Below are 14,030 nucleotides of genomic sequence, written 5' to 3'. Positions count from 1 at the left end.
ATATATATATATATATATATATATATTCATTTCTTAATATTTGTTTATTGAACAAATAGCATCAGCACTAAAAGATGCAAAAGGAAGACATGAAAAATCATTGAACCTGTGATGTTTAAATATGGGGGAATTTACTTTGATTAAAAAAATTAATACAGTAGCAAAAGAGCTTAGCAGAATTCAAAAATTAAGGTTAGATTTTAAAATTAATCATTGTCATGATTTCTTGCATATATTAAATTAAATAGTTTTTCTTATTACAGTTGGCTACATCTGCTGTTCTTGGTAGAAATAATGAACAAGGAAGTTCACAATGGTTCTATCCTTCTTTAAGAATATAAACTGATATACAGTCATGCTGAGTATACTCAAGGAGATATTGGACAAAAATTCACACTTGGTTAGAAAAAATGTTAGAGAAACACATAGATTATAAACCTGAATTTTTTTTACTAGGTATAATGCCAGAAAAACTTGATAAGCAAAGTACATACTTGATTTTACATGTGATAATAGCGGCAAGAATTATATTTGCACAATATTGGAAGAGCGAAGAAACACCACCAGAAGAAGAAATAATTTAAAAAAAATACTAGACTGTGCGGAAATGGACAGACTTACTTTAAGGTTGAAAGAAAAAGAAGAGACAGAATATTTTCAAACTTGGGACCTATTTTATCAATGGTTAGAGAAAAGATTTAGGGATTAGGAATTTAATTTGTATTAGTGAATAAGATACTCAGACAACATGTTTTGTTGAATGAGTACTATTGAATTCTGTTAAAAAAAATAATCAATAAAACTTTATTAAAAAAAAAAAGAAAGTATACCTTCCTCAGGTTCTGTGGTTTTACATATTGGGACATAATAAAAATCATCTGGTTTTTGGTAGTTCTTAAAAGTAGGTAAATACAACTTCAGAAGAACATTACACCATGTCATCATTTATATTATAAAGAGAAACCCAAAATGGAGAAGCCAGCAACGACCTTAGAGAAGCAATTGTTGCTGCCCATTATTCTGGGAAGGGTTATGAGGCCATTTCCAACTATTTAAAGTCCATTATTCTACCCTGAGGGAGATTATTCACAAGTGGAGAACCTTCAAGACAGTTGCCAATCTTCCCAACTGAAATGCTGCGGTGGGGGCCTTCAGGAAAGCTGTGCATAAATTCATTCCCACAAACCTCAATGAACTGAAGCAATGTTGTAAAGAAGAGTGGGCCAAAATTCCTCCACAACGAGGCGAGAGACTGATAAAAAGTCACTCAGAAAGCAATTACTTCAGGTTATTGCTGCTAAAAAGTGATTCTACAAGCTATTGAATCATACGGTGTACTTAGTTTTTCACACATAGCTTCTCCATTTTGGCTTTCTTTTTGTAAAATGAATGACATGGTGTAATATGTTATGTGCTGTTGTTCTTCTAAGGTTGTATTTACCTACTTTTAAGAACTGCTAAGGACCAGAGGATTTTTCACTATGTCCTGATGCTTAAAACCATAAAATTCAAAGAGGGTGTTTTTTTCTTTTTCACATGACTGTATATAGTGATATATTTCCTTTTTGGCTGTTTTTGTTTTAATGCTTTGTATATTGTTAAGTATCTCCAAAGATATACATATCTCTCAACTGGATAAGGACTCTTCTCTTGCAAAAGGAAAAAAAAAGGAAGTTCTGCTGACACCATTTGCAAAAACCAAAATATACCAGTTCTTTTTTGTTTTAACTCAATAATGTTTAAGTAAAGTAGAGAAGGGGTTTATCACTTTTTATTTTTTTACATGAGATTTTTATGTTTGTAAGTCGCCCAGAGTCACTGAGAGTGAGTTGGGCAGCCATATAAATGTTCTTAAATGAATAAATGGAATTTTAAAGCATTTTTCCCCACATACTACATGCAACTATACCACAAGATTGGAACTTCTGCTTCCTTTTCACGTAAAACAAAATATCTTCAACATACCATCATCTTCATCTTCTGCATCTTCAGCTTCCATTGGATCATATTCTTCCTGGTTATTGTCGTCTTCCATTTCATCATCGTCCTTAGAATCATCTTTCCTTTTATCTTCCCTCTAAATAAGCACAACACATTAATACAATCCATGTTTGGGCAAAACTATTTAAACCTCCATGGATTGGTTAATGGCATGGAAATAAGGTTTTAAAACTCTCTCGAGATCTTAGCGAAAAAGCAACAATGGCATTTTCTTATATACTACTTTTAAAACTTAACACTGAAAAAGGGAAAGAAATTCACTTGGGAAATCCTACCAAACAAAATCTGAAAATACTTACTGTCAATATCAGCTTAAGTTGGTTTTGTAACAGGTGTATATATAAAAAAAAAGTAAACACATACAAAAGAGGCAAATTGTTTCCCAGAAAAACGACACCAACCTTTTTGTCATCTCTATCATCTTTTTTATCTTTATCATCTCCAGATTTTCTTCTCTTGGGCTTAGGATCATCATTTTCATCATCTCGCTCTTCCTTTTTCTCTTTTTTTTCATCTTTCTTGTTCTTTTTGTCTTTTTTATCTTCCTTCTCCGGAAGAGACAACAACGCTTTGTAGATTCGTACACCAAAATCCCTCTGAAGCATTTCATTGAAAAGTTCTGCAAATAATGAAACCTGAAGGAAGAATATTGAAAGAACTAGTCATTACTTTTATATATCTATATGAAAATATTACAGGCACTCCTTTTGCGACTGTTCTTTTAACAAATTATGATGGCTTCAGAAAAAGTGACTTCTGGCCAGTCACACCACCTCCGTTGTCACGTGATCACAATTCAGATGCTTGGCAACTGTCTTGCTTTAAAATTTTGCAACATTTTGCAGTCAGGTGATTGTGATTTGTGACCTTTCCAGCGGACGTCTGACAAGTAAAGTCAATTTGAGAAGATGGGTTTACTTAATGACAGCTTGATTCACTTAACAACCACACAATTGTTATGCGCCTAATGATTTCAGTAAAAGGTTTGTAAAACCAGGTGTGCTCACATGCTTAATGATTGCATCGCTTAGCGATCAAAATGCCAGCCCCAACTGTAGTTATAAGGTGTGGACAACCTGTTCCACCTACCCTGTTTCCCTGAAAGTAAGGCCTACCCTGAAAATAAGCCCTAGCTTGATTTTTTGGGGGTGGGCCTAATATAAACCCTACTCCAAAAATAAGCCCTAGTTTTGGGATGAGGCACACCCTAAAAAAGCAAGCTAGGGCAGGGGTGGGGTGGGGTGGATCTGCCCCATGCGCCCTGCACCCACTTATCTTGCAGCCAGGCCTCGCCGGCCCACTTCTTCTGAGGCGTCTTCCGCAGCTAGGCCTGCATTTCTCAGTCAGGCCTGCATTTCTGGAAAGGCCACTGCAGCTGAGAACTGAGCTATGGATCGAATCCATAGCTCGGTATTCGGCTGCAGAGGCCTTCCGAAAAGGCCTGACTGTGAAATACAGGCCGGAATGCAGTTGCAGAATGAAGCTGCTCCTTCGGTCAGAAGAAGTGGATCGGCTGGGCGGGGCTGTCGGTGCCAGAGGTGAGTATAAAAGACACCCCCCCAAAATAAGACCTGGTGCTTCTTTTGGAGGCAAAATAAATAAATAAATAAATAAGAAAGAAAGAAAGAAAGAAAGAAAGAAAGAAAGAAAGAAAGAAAGAAAGAAAGAAAGAAAGAAAGAAAGAAAGAAAGAAAGAAAGACCCGGTATTATTTTCAGGGAAACACGGTATTACTTCTAAAAGAAACCAGCATCGTCAAAATTAACCAAATATTGAACCACAGTTACCACAAAATTTGAATCTCCTAGCAGAATCCTTTTTTTTTTCTAAATCTGGCAACAGCCACTCCCTCTCATTAGAAAACAAAGCTGTAGAACAGGGGGAAGTCAACCTTGGCTCTTTTATGACTCGCGGACTTCAACTCCCAGAATTCCTGAGCCAGCCATGCTGGCTCAGGAATTCTGGGAGTTGAAGTCCGCGAGTCATAAAAGAGCCAAGGTTGACTACCCCTGCTGTAGAATAAAAATAAAACTCAAAAAAAGTCCATCTTTAGATTACAAAAGAAGCATTCCTCCAAGGTAATGGGAGCAGACGGAACTCAAAACATCTGATTTCTTGAAATACCAAAATGAGGAAAAGAGTTTACCTCAAAGGAATGCTCTTTGTTATCTTCCAATCTGTAATCCAGAAGAACACTAAGGGACATGATACTGCAGTCAAACTTCCCACTTTTGGCTGCCCAGTTAGGATGCACAATGATTGCAGGTTCATCAGGCAAAACGTATCTTCTCTCTCGACGCTGACGTTCTACTTCTTCTAGCCGTTTCCTCTCTTCTTCCTAAAGATTGGAGAAAACCATTCGAATGGAAACGTGTCACGTTCTCTGATGTCAGCATTCTCCGTGTGGATAGCCAACGCAATGTAAGCAATAAAATAAATCTTGCGTGTAAATTCAGACCTTTATTTAGCCACAAGTATCTGGGCATTGAATTAGTCGTGCTAGGGGACAACATACTGGGCTCCTCCAGGATCATTCTGAGCATGTCCCTGGAGTAGAGACTTAGGGTCTTCGAGAGTGATTGGAGGGAACGTGGACCCAGAGTCAGGCCTTCTCTGGGGTGAACCTGAAGGCTGTAGGATTCTGTCCCTCTGGAGATACATGTGGGGCTTTTCCTAATGGCTTTTTGGAAGGCTGCCAAGATGGTTCGGCACGAGTGAGCTTTTAGGAAAGGGTTTATTTATTTATTTATTTATTTATTTATTTATTTTATTTATTGAATTTTTATCCCGCCCTTCTCCTTACGGACTCAGGGCGGCTAACAGCCTGATAAAAACAAATACAAAAAATACCAAAATACAATCAATTAAAAACGTAATTAAAATGAAATATTAGATTGGCCTATGTTATTTTAAAATTATTTTTAAAACCCCACTAAAAATTACCCCTTAGGCCAGTCCTGCTAGTTGAAATAGCCATGTCTTAAGGGCGCGGCGGAAGGGAGATCCGGGATCACCCGGATCTCTGGGGGTAGTTCGTTCCAGAGGGTGGGAGCTCCCACCGAGAAGGCCCTCCCCCTGGGGGTCGCCAGCCGGCACTGTCTGGCTGACGGCACCCTCAGGAGACCCACTCTGTGGGAGCGTACCGGCCGATGGGAGGTAATCTGAGGCAGAAGGTTGCTAGTTGATTTGCAGATTTTTAAATTTTGTTCTGATTTTTATAGCAAATTTGGGCCACCGCTCTGACATTTTCACACTGCTGTATTTCTGGCATATTTTTAGGTGGTTGTAGGTTTGCTCACTGGAGTTTACGGAGATCATTCCTAGACAACATAAACTATTTGGAATCGAGCAACAAAACCTTAACGTTTTAACATATATTATGTTTAAAAGTATGATTCATATAAATGTAGCAATGGCACTAACCCCTAGATTTACATATAGCTTCATAGCGTTTTACAGCACTCTCTAAACCAGAGGGCCCCAACCGTTTGGGCACTAGGGACCGGTTCCGTGGAGAGAGGTTTTTCTGCAGACCGCAGGGGGCGTGGTTTTGTGTGCTGCCTGTATCCTGCGGATGGGGCTTTGTTTGTTTGTGCGGCTCAGTTGTTGGCATGCCACGGCCCAGTACTGGTCCACGGACCGGGGGTTGGGGACCCCTGCTCTAAGCGGTTTAGAGTTAGCATATTACTCCCAACAATCTGGGTCATTTCACCGACTTCAGAAGGATGGAAGGCTGAGTCAATCTTGAGCGGTCAGGATCAAACTTCCTGGCACTGGGCAGAGTCAGCCTGTAGTACTGCACTCTAACCACTGCGCCATCATGCAGTGATTTATATTTACATAATGTAAACATAAATGACTTAGTTCCTTTTTATGTTATCATCATCCTTGCTGAAGGAATACAAATATTTACATGGAAACAAATACTTTTCTGGCTGGTAGTTTTACCAACAGGAACCAACTATGAGAAAGGAACATCCACACTACAATTAAGCCCAGTTTCTGGTGATTTTTAAGAGTTCAGTCTAAGCAAGACAGGAAGAATGCTGATTCTGACAACCTTGTCCTTCTCTCATATACTTAAGCATTCAACTTAATTATGATTTAACATATAATGAATCAGCACATAAACATTAATTTGCTAGCTGTCCACCTCTTTGTCATCTTCAGACTTCCTTTCTTCTTCTTCCTCGTCCTCCTTTTCAGATTTCTCCAATTCTTTCTGTTCCTCTTTTTGCTCCTCCACTTTTAGTTGTTTTGTTAGCCGGGCTATTAGCTGGGATTTCAGACCCTTTGAGCTAAGAGTCCGACTTTCTAACTCCTTGCGTAGGTCATTCACCTGATTAATTTAAATTTAAACACATAAATTATGTACTGCTTATACAATCAAGCACCTTGAGGAACATATCCTCATCCATTCTAAAACATAATGACATTAAATTTTAGCAAGTAAACAAAAAACACGATAGAATTTAAGATACTCCCTAAAAAAAAGGCAAAATATATTTTCCAACATTTCAAAAAAATAAATCATCCTTCAATAAGAATTATGCTTTAAATCGGGGCTTCCCAACCTTGGCAACTTTAAGATGTGTGGACTCCAACTCCCAGAATTCTAGGAGTTGAAGTCCACATGTCTTAAAAGTTGCCAAGTTGGGAAACCTTTCTTTAAGTTGTGTCAATATTTGGGGATGCATCCAATGATGACCCTGCCATGGTCAGAAAGGAATCTGTCAGCACAACCGATTAATCTTCCCCCTTCAGCTCTTTCACTTCTGGATCTTCTGGAGCTCTGAATTCAGGAGAAGTAAAAGAGAGGGGTATCTCATTCCACATACTGGATCTAGTCTTTGTTGCATTTACCTTCATTGCTTTGGGATCAAGTTTGGACCAATGAGTAGGAGTAGATATTTCTTTAGCTTCCCCATCATCTTTTTCCTCTTCATCCTAAAAAAAGATCAAAGAAAAACATCCTCCTTCAGGAAAGTATTAAAACAAAGATCCGTCTTTTTTTAAATTCTGCAGCTGATCTGGGCAAGGTCACAACTGTTTCATCAGATAGTCTTCTCCTAAAGTTACCATTTCAACAAAGCCACATACCATATTCTGCTATTTTAATAATGATCACAGTGCCTCTCTCATCAGCCAATAAGAAACTCCTCTGTGAAACACAAAAGGGTGATAAAAAAAACCAACAAACAACGAACACCAGGGATACACAGACATTTTTGGTCACCACTAACCACACAGCCTGTGATTTCCCCCAAATGTCAAACCACCCAAAATATTCTCATTTCGTTAGACCTTTTACAGAAACCAAGATGCCAACAGCCGTAAAAGGCTATGTGATTTCAACATTTTGCCTATTTTCAAGTACCATTATATATATATATATATTTAAAGGCTAATGTATGAGAGAAAACTCAAGGTTTTTGGATTTTTTTTGCTTTACACAATTCTTAACACTGACTCTCACTCAACAACTGGTCCCAGATTTCAGCAACTAATTCTAAGATGTGAAAGATTTGTGAATTCAATGCAGAGTTTTAATTCCACCTGTTGCATCCGCACACACTTTTAAGTTAGTACACTAGCTGAAATTAAACAAAAAAGGATTCTACTCTGCCAAAAGCTGGTTTACCAGTCATTGTTACCGGTTAATGTTCCTTCTAGGGTATGTTTGCGGTGTAGCATGTGATGTGCATTTTGTGCCTGTGTTCCTGCGCCTGTGAGAAGCAGAAATAGAAAAAGGGATTAGCGTTCAGTGCCTGTTCTCCATCAGCCTCCTTGCGTTCACCCTGAAGCTTCTCGATCAGCTGCTGCTTGTATCCTCGGGAGAGGGTTTCCCACTCTGAGCGGGTGGGAAGGCAATGCCAAACATCCGGGAAAAATAAAACCACTGTCTCCACATGAGCTGGAACCGTACGCCCCTTGTGGGTCTCCTCAGGGCGATGGTAGCGAATCTCTGCAAAACGGTACCTGTTGCAAGGGAAGAAGCATGTTGGAAAAAAAATTCTAGAACACATTTTTTTATAGAGCCTAGTTCACTGCAGCACATCAAGTAAAGAAACTTTGCTGCGACCTGAATTTTTTTTTTTAAAGAAAAAAAAAATGAAAGCCATATATTCTCTTTGGAAAGCTTGAAGAATTTAAGACACCTGCTCAAGAATGTGTATTAATTGCCAAAAACAACGCATCGGCTACTACATTATCAAAATGAACAGCCCCGGACGGAATTTAGCTTTAGTGGAATTATCTTTTAAATTTGGTGTGCAACTGCTTGCAAAGCATAGACAGATGAGTTAACATCAACTAGGAAATCCAACAGGAGAAGATATGGCTACCCCAAACATCTAATTGTAACAACGAGAATAATGAAATGAAGTTTCCTTGACGATCTCCTCCAGCTATGCGTGAAATGAAAAATATTTTAACATACAGGCATTGCAAAATTCACACAACAGATACGTGATTTCAAAAGCTCATTTTTCAAACCTTTTGGCACCAAAATCACATTTGCATTGTTAACTAGGACAGCAACTTGAGTAGTTTACCTGGATAACTACTGGATCCTGATAAAGGAAGGAAGAGGCTGGCTTTGATAAAATCATTTCAACTTATGCATGCTTCAAGTTCTCCACAATATTTCAAGAATACAATGCTTACCATTGTGTGCAAACACTTAAATCAATTCCTGTTAGGGCCCTGCAACACCGGATAGCAGTTTTAATCAGCACGGATGGGTCTTTCTCTGGGTCAGGTCCATCCAGTGAAGGTGACCAATGTCCACCAATAGCCATCGCTTCATCTTTCCCTTTCATACCCACTAAAAACTAGATAAGAAAGTTACTTAATTAATACTTAGCTACAAGAAGAAAAAAATCTCTGAACTGTGAAACAACAGCACTGAAATCCTAAATGAGTGTTAGTTTCTCAGCATAAGCAAGTATTACTGGATTTGTGAATATAATTTGGTTTCATTTTATATTTGATGAGTCTGTGACCTGTAATAAAGCAGCAGTCTTGCAAAAGAAAAATGAGTTCAGCTTTTGTTTTCCACAATATATTTCAGTAATGGAATAGGTTTAAACATCATTACCCATTAGTTTTGCAAGATCCCTGTGCAGGTTCCACCATTGGACAGAAACTGCATACGAAACAGATGGCAATAGTAAAATAACTTTATGAAAGCTAGTGTAGAATACAGGCTTGAAAATATGAAATGATTTTATACAGGTAAAAATAAGCAGATACTAACTTGACCAGCAATCTGGACTTAAGACACAAGAATGCAATCATGTTTCAAATGCACCCAGGTAAGTCAACACAGAAATTCTATGTCCACGAGTGGAATTAAACATCTCATCCACCATATATTCAACATGGTGGCTGATGAGGAATGATGGAAACTAAAGCCACACCCCCAACTTGGATAAGGACTTTGTAACAAAATGTTTTTACTAGAATTTCTTTTAACCTTTATAAGTCTAGCAGGGTGTTGAAAACCATCCCGGACTTCTTGTGAATCTTCAGCAAGGGCACATGATTTGTGATAAAGATCTTCCATGCTTGGACTAGCCATGAGCATCACCTGTTAGAACAGCAAGACAGGTGTCATGTGAAATAAGCAATGCTACAAAATGTAGTACAAAACCTGACTCTTCAAAGATAATTAAAGAGATGTTTGGGATGTGAAAGGGGGAATGGTCTGATTTGCTTTTTTATGCCAACCCATCAGCAAATGGATAAAATCTGATACAATCCTGAGTGTCCTATACGGAAAAGTAAAAATTTACACGCTGTATATATTCTAAAGGGATTAATTTAAGAAACTCAACATTATTACTTAATGCTTAATTTTTGATTCAGTGCTCTTTAACCATGCAAATAACAACCTTAAAAGCATTTACATTCTACATATACGGTAAGTTTCACACTAAGAGAATCCATAAACAAATACAAAATCAAGTGAGTATTCCTATCAATCTGAAAATAAAACATCAAGTGCTCAGAACAAAAATGATTTGATAACTGCACTCCTGTTTTCTAATGAATTATGTGATGTTGAAACGATTATTTTTATAATCATCCTGATAGTTACTCTTTATTTCAGGGTCGGACATGAAAAAAAAAAAAAGCTGAATCCAGACCTGCTATGGTTCCTGAGCCCTCTATTAAAAAATAAAGGACACAGGGTATAAATGCTTCTGATAGAACTAACTCTCCCTGGATTTGTGAAGAAAACGTGGCATCTGGGATGCCACACCCACCTTTGCGCTGTAAAGATGATCAGCATCTGCTGGGTCCAGAACAGCAGTGTTCTTATCCAGGGGGTCGACCTCTCTTTGCATTACATAGAAATTGCAGTAGTTTCCCAGCTGAAATGGTCTTGGCATGGGAAAGGCATCTACCCAAGTAAACTGGGCATCAAAGAAGTCACTTGGAATATACAAGTTCTGGTATCGCCGCCTCAGTTCCATCATATCACAACTAAGGCTTTAAATGATAAGAATATTTATTTTACAAACGTCAAGACATCCAAGCACATAAAAGTTCAGTCTCGCCAAAAACGGAGCTGAGCATAAACATTATCAGTTTTTGGTTTGGCTTTAGAGAAAAATGTAATTTTTAAGACGTTTTGACAGACTGCACTTTATTATTATTTGTGTAGTCTTCATTAGCATGGACAGTTGGCTAGAATTCTAGGGCAGTGGTTCTCAACCTTTTTAATGCCGCGACCCCCAACTGGTTGTAAGTCGAGGACTAAACCGGTCGTAAGTCGAGGACTAAACCGGTCGTAAGTCAAGGACTAAACCGGTCATAAGTCGAGGACTACCCAACCGGTTGTAGGTCGAGGACTTTCCCTGCCCGGGAGCGCCGCGCATGCGTGGTTCCGCCCCCTGCACTGGCCAAGGCGTAGCTGGCAAGCGGCAGAGACGGAGCAGGCCGACCACCAGCTGGCCCAGCTCAAGGGAGGTAAGGCACCCGCCGGAAAAGGGGAAAAAAATGGCGGACAGCCTTGTTTGGCGACCCCCGTGAAATGGTCGATCGACCCCAAATGGGGTCGCGACCCATAGGTTGAGAACCGCTGTTCTAGGGGCTGTAAGTAGAACTGCAAGCCTGGAAAGGATGTTTTTTTTTAGATTACAATGAATATGAAAATTCTTAGCCTCACCTATTCCATACTTCGGGTTCTTTCCAGAAATAAAAGTAAAAATGAAATGCATTAAAGCTACGTACCAATCTAATGAGAACTTGGAAAACTGGACTGTGTAGCGAGGCACAACACGCCGGGGTCTCCGAGGGGATCTTTCTCTCTCCCTTCGGGGGGATCTCTCTCGAGAACGTTTTCTCTGGGGTGACCTTTCCCGTGACCTGCGCCTTTCACGCTCTCTCTCACGACTTCAGACAAACATGAAATACAATTTTATTTTTTTATTTTAGTCTTTGGGGCATTAGGAATGCACCAAACGCAGTCTATCATTCCAGCAGCAAGAATTGCCAATAAACTTTAAATAACATTTCTATTCATTTGCCTTTTATCAAAATATTGCTTTTACCTCAACTTTAAATAATTATCCAGGGGAGAAAATTAACGGAAATTTTATAACGCACCTTCTGTCATCTTTTCTGTTTGCCATGGGGTCTCCTCTGTCATTCCGGCCTGAAAATCTAGGTGGTGGATCTAATCTTCGGGCTGGTTGAGGCTGTGAAACTATTCGAACAGGAGGCTGCAGTAAACCAGCTTTTTATTTGGGGGGGGGGGGGAGGAGAGAAACCACAAGTTTTAAAAAAATCTTTTCATAATATTGTATTATTAAAATAAATCTGTTGAATTACTTTCTGTATTTTTAAGGAGGGAAGGTCCAGAAATACCTTCCAATAAACCAAAGCCTTCATTAAGTCAGATTTAACAAACCAGGGATGAAGCTGGTTTATTGATTCATTCAGTGGTGGGATTCAGCCGCTTCGCACCACTTCGGCAGAACCGGCAGCTAATTTTTTTGTTGCCCAGGCCCAGAACGGACTTCTGGAAGCGGCATCCACACAGAGAACCATTTGTTCACATATTTGAATCCCACCACTGGATACATTGAACAACACACTTATTCTGTGGCTTGTGATTTGCTGTGAATGCCAACATTAGGATCCAGCAATAGTTAATGTAGCAATGGCACTTAAGACTTATATACTGCTTCACAGTGCTTTACAGCAGGGCTTTCCAACCAGTGGTACGGGTACCACTTGTGGTACATTGGCACCTGGCAGGTGGTACACGACCATCCTAGAAAAGTAGTAGCGGGGGAGGGGAATGAGCTGAACCAGTGGCAGCACCGCACAAGCCTGAGTGCGAGATGGCTGGAGCTGCAGGGCTGCCAGGGCTCAGTGGAAGCGCCAGGGTAAGCGCCAGGCTCCAGCTGGAGCTCAGCGCTGATCCTGGAGCTTCCGCTGAGCCCAGAAGAAGCGCCAATCAGCTGGAATGTTGCAGCATCTCCCGGGTCTTGTGATTTACATTCAGATGCTTGGCAACTGATTCATATTTATGACGGTCACAGTGTCTCAGGGTCATGTGAAGTGACCAAAACCTGCTGCAACCACCCAGCAGATGGGGGGAATAAAAACCAAACATCACCCCACCCCACCCCCGCTGCCAATCCTCAACAGAAATGCTCACAACAATGAAAACCTCGGACAGGAGGAAGAGCGCCACCGGGTGGGCAAGCAGGTGTTTTGCTCGGCTATGGCTTGGGGGGCACTTTTTTCAGTGCCATTGTAACTTCGAACAGTCACTAAGCAAACTGTTGTAAGTCGAGGACTACCTGTACTTTATCACTTCCCCCCCCCCTTTTTTTGGTCATCAAGTTTTTGACACCTTGCTAGGTGGTACTCGGATGTTGCCATATCCTAAAAGTGGTACAATGGGTGAAAAGGTTGAAAAGCCCTGCTTTACAGCACTCTCTAAGTGGTTCACAGTGTCAGTATATTGCCTCAACAATCTGGATCCTCATATGAGAATTGTTTGGAATTCTGTACATCACCCATAAGTGTTGCATTGAAAAATGCACATGAAGGGAATCAATTTGTTTTTCTTTATAGTGCAGGGACGTTGCTAACGGATGAGTGAGAACTTTAGAATAAACTTCTGATTCCTTCCCAGTCAGGTGGCAGTAGAGAAATTTGCCAGTCCAAGCCTCTCACGACAAAACACAAAACTCTAGATGATAATGTCTGGCCCATTTATGCTCCTGAGCTGCATGAAAACATATTATACCTCATATTAGCCAAAAGTCCCAAGTCATGCTTCAGGGAATACCTTTCTGTTGTGGCTGCTGTAATAATGGCTGTGGCTGCGCCTGAAGCAAAGGTGTGATAGAAGCAGCTGATATCTGCGCCTGCAGGAGTGGCTGGGGCTGCGCCTGGACACTGAACGCAGGCTGCTGTGCGATGGGTTGGAGCCCTGGTGGAGGAGTCTTGAGTAAAGGCTGGGTCTGAGTTTGGTTCTAGTGAGGGAAAAAAGGACGTCATGTGGCTCAGCTTCACCTCTGAGGTGCCAATAACAGTAGATTGGAAAGTCGGTTTTGTCAAATGGGCGACTATGTAAATTTGGGGAAAAAAACACACACAAAAAAATGAATGAACGAGGCAAGAGATTATTATACCTGGTTTGGTAATGTTTGAATTCGCTGTGCGTTCCATTTGAAAGGCATATTAGGATTATACGTGGCTTCTACCAAAACACGGTCTCCGACTTGAGGAGTCTTGCCTTTAACAGCGCTGCAGAATTAAAGAAGGCCACAATGTTAGCTTTATGCCAGCACTCTCTCCAGATCAGCATAGCTGACTCAGGAATTCTGGGAGTTGAAGTCCATGAGTCATAAAAGAGCCGAGGTTGCCTACCCCTGCTCCAGATGAAATTAATTCTTAAACCACAAAGTCTAAGTATATTTGCTGGGTGGAACAGGTTTCAGAAAAACAGACATGGGATTAGTTAAGGCAGTGGTTCTCAACCTTTTTTTTTTTTTTTTTTTT

At 40.1% G+C, this 14,030-nt stretch overlaps 1 protein-coding gene and 1 non-coding gene across 2 annotated transcripts in view; both read right to left on the bottom strand.

Moving 5' to 3' along the window:
* The window catches only part of CCAR1 (cell division cycle and apoptosis regulator 1), a 35,705-nt gene that overhangs the window by 7,863 nt on the left and 13,812 nt on the right, over positions 1 to 14,030 (bottom strand). The window contains exons 7-19 of the mRNA XM_015816663.1: positions 13,661 to 13,775; positions 13,315 to 13,501; positions 11,616 to 11,745; positions 11,241 to 11,402; positions 10,271 to 10,496; positions 9,478 to 9,591; positions 8,667 to 8,833; positions 7,769 to 7,979; positions 6,864 to 6,947; positions 6,154 to 6,339; positions 4,147 to 4,338; positions 2,403 to 2,636; positions 1,966 to 2,077 (exon numbers count right to left, since the gene is read on the bottom strand). Coding sequence (XP_015672149.1) covers positions 1,966 to 2,077; positions 2,403 to 2,636; positions 4,147 to 4,338; positions 6,154 to 6,339; positions 6,864 to 6,947; positions 7,769 to 7,979; positions 8,667 to 8,833; positions 9,478 to 9,591; positions 10,271 to 10,496; positions 11,241 to 11,402; positions 11,616 to 11,745; positions 13,315 to 13,501; positions 13,661 to 13,775 — 2,120 coding nt within the window. The remainder of the gene's footprint in view (positions 1 to 1,965; positions 2,078 to 2,402; positions 2,637 to 4,146; positions 4,339 to 6,153; positions 6,340 to 6,863; positions 6,948 to 7,768; positions 7,980 to 8,666; positions 8,834 to 9,477; positions 9,592 to 10,270; positions 10,497 to 11,240; positions 11,403 to 11,615; positions 11,746 to 13,314; positions 13,502 to 13,660; positions 13,776 to 14,030) is intronic.
* LOC114922606 lies at positions 9,039 to 9,101 on the bottom strand. The gene has a single exon (XR_003810446.1). It is a non-coding gene; the product is annotated as a small nucleolar RNA SNORD98 (small nucleolar RNA).

The sequence above is a fragment of the Protobothrops mucrosquamatus genome, unplaced genomic scaffold, assembly GCF_001527695.2.
Source record: "Protobothrops mucrosquamatus isolate PMUCROS unplaced genomic scaffold, P.Mucros_1.0 scaffold479, whole genome shotgun sequence".
Classification (NCBI taxonomy): Eukaryota; Metazoa; Chordata; class Lepidosauria; order Squamata; family Viperidae; genus Protobothrops; species Protobothrops mucrosquamatus.
This window is presented reverse-complemented; position numbering and strand designations above follow the sequence as displayed.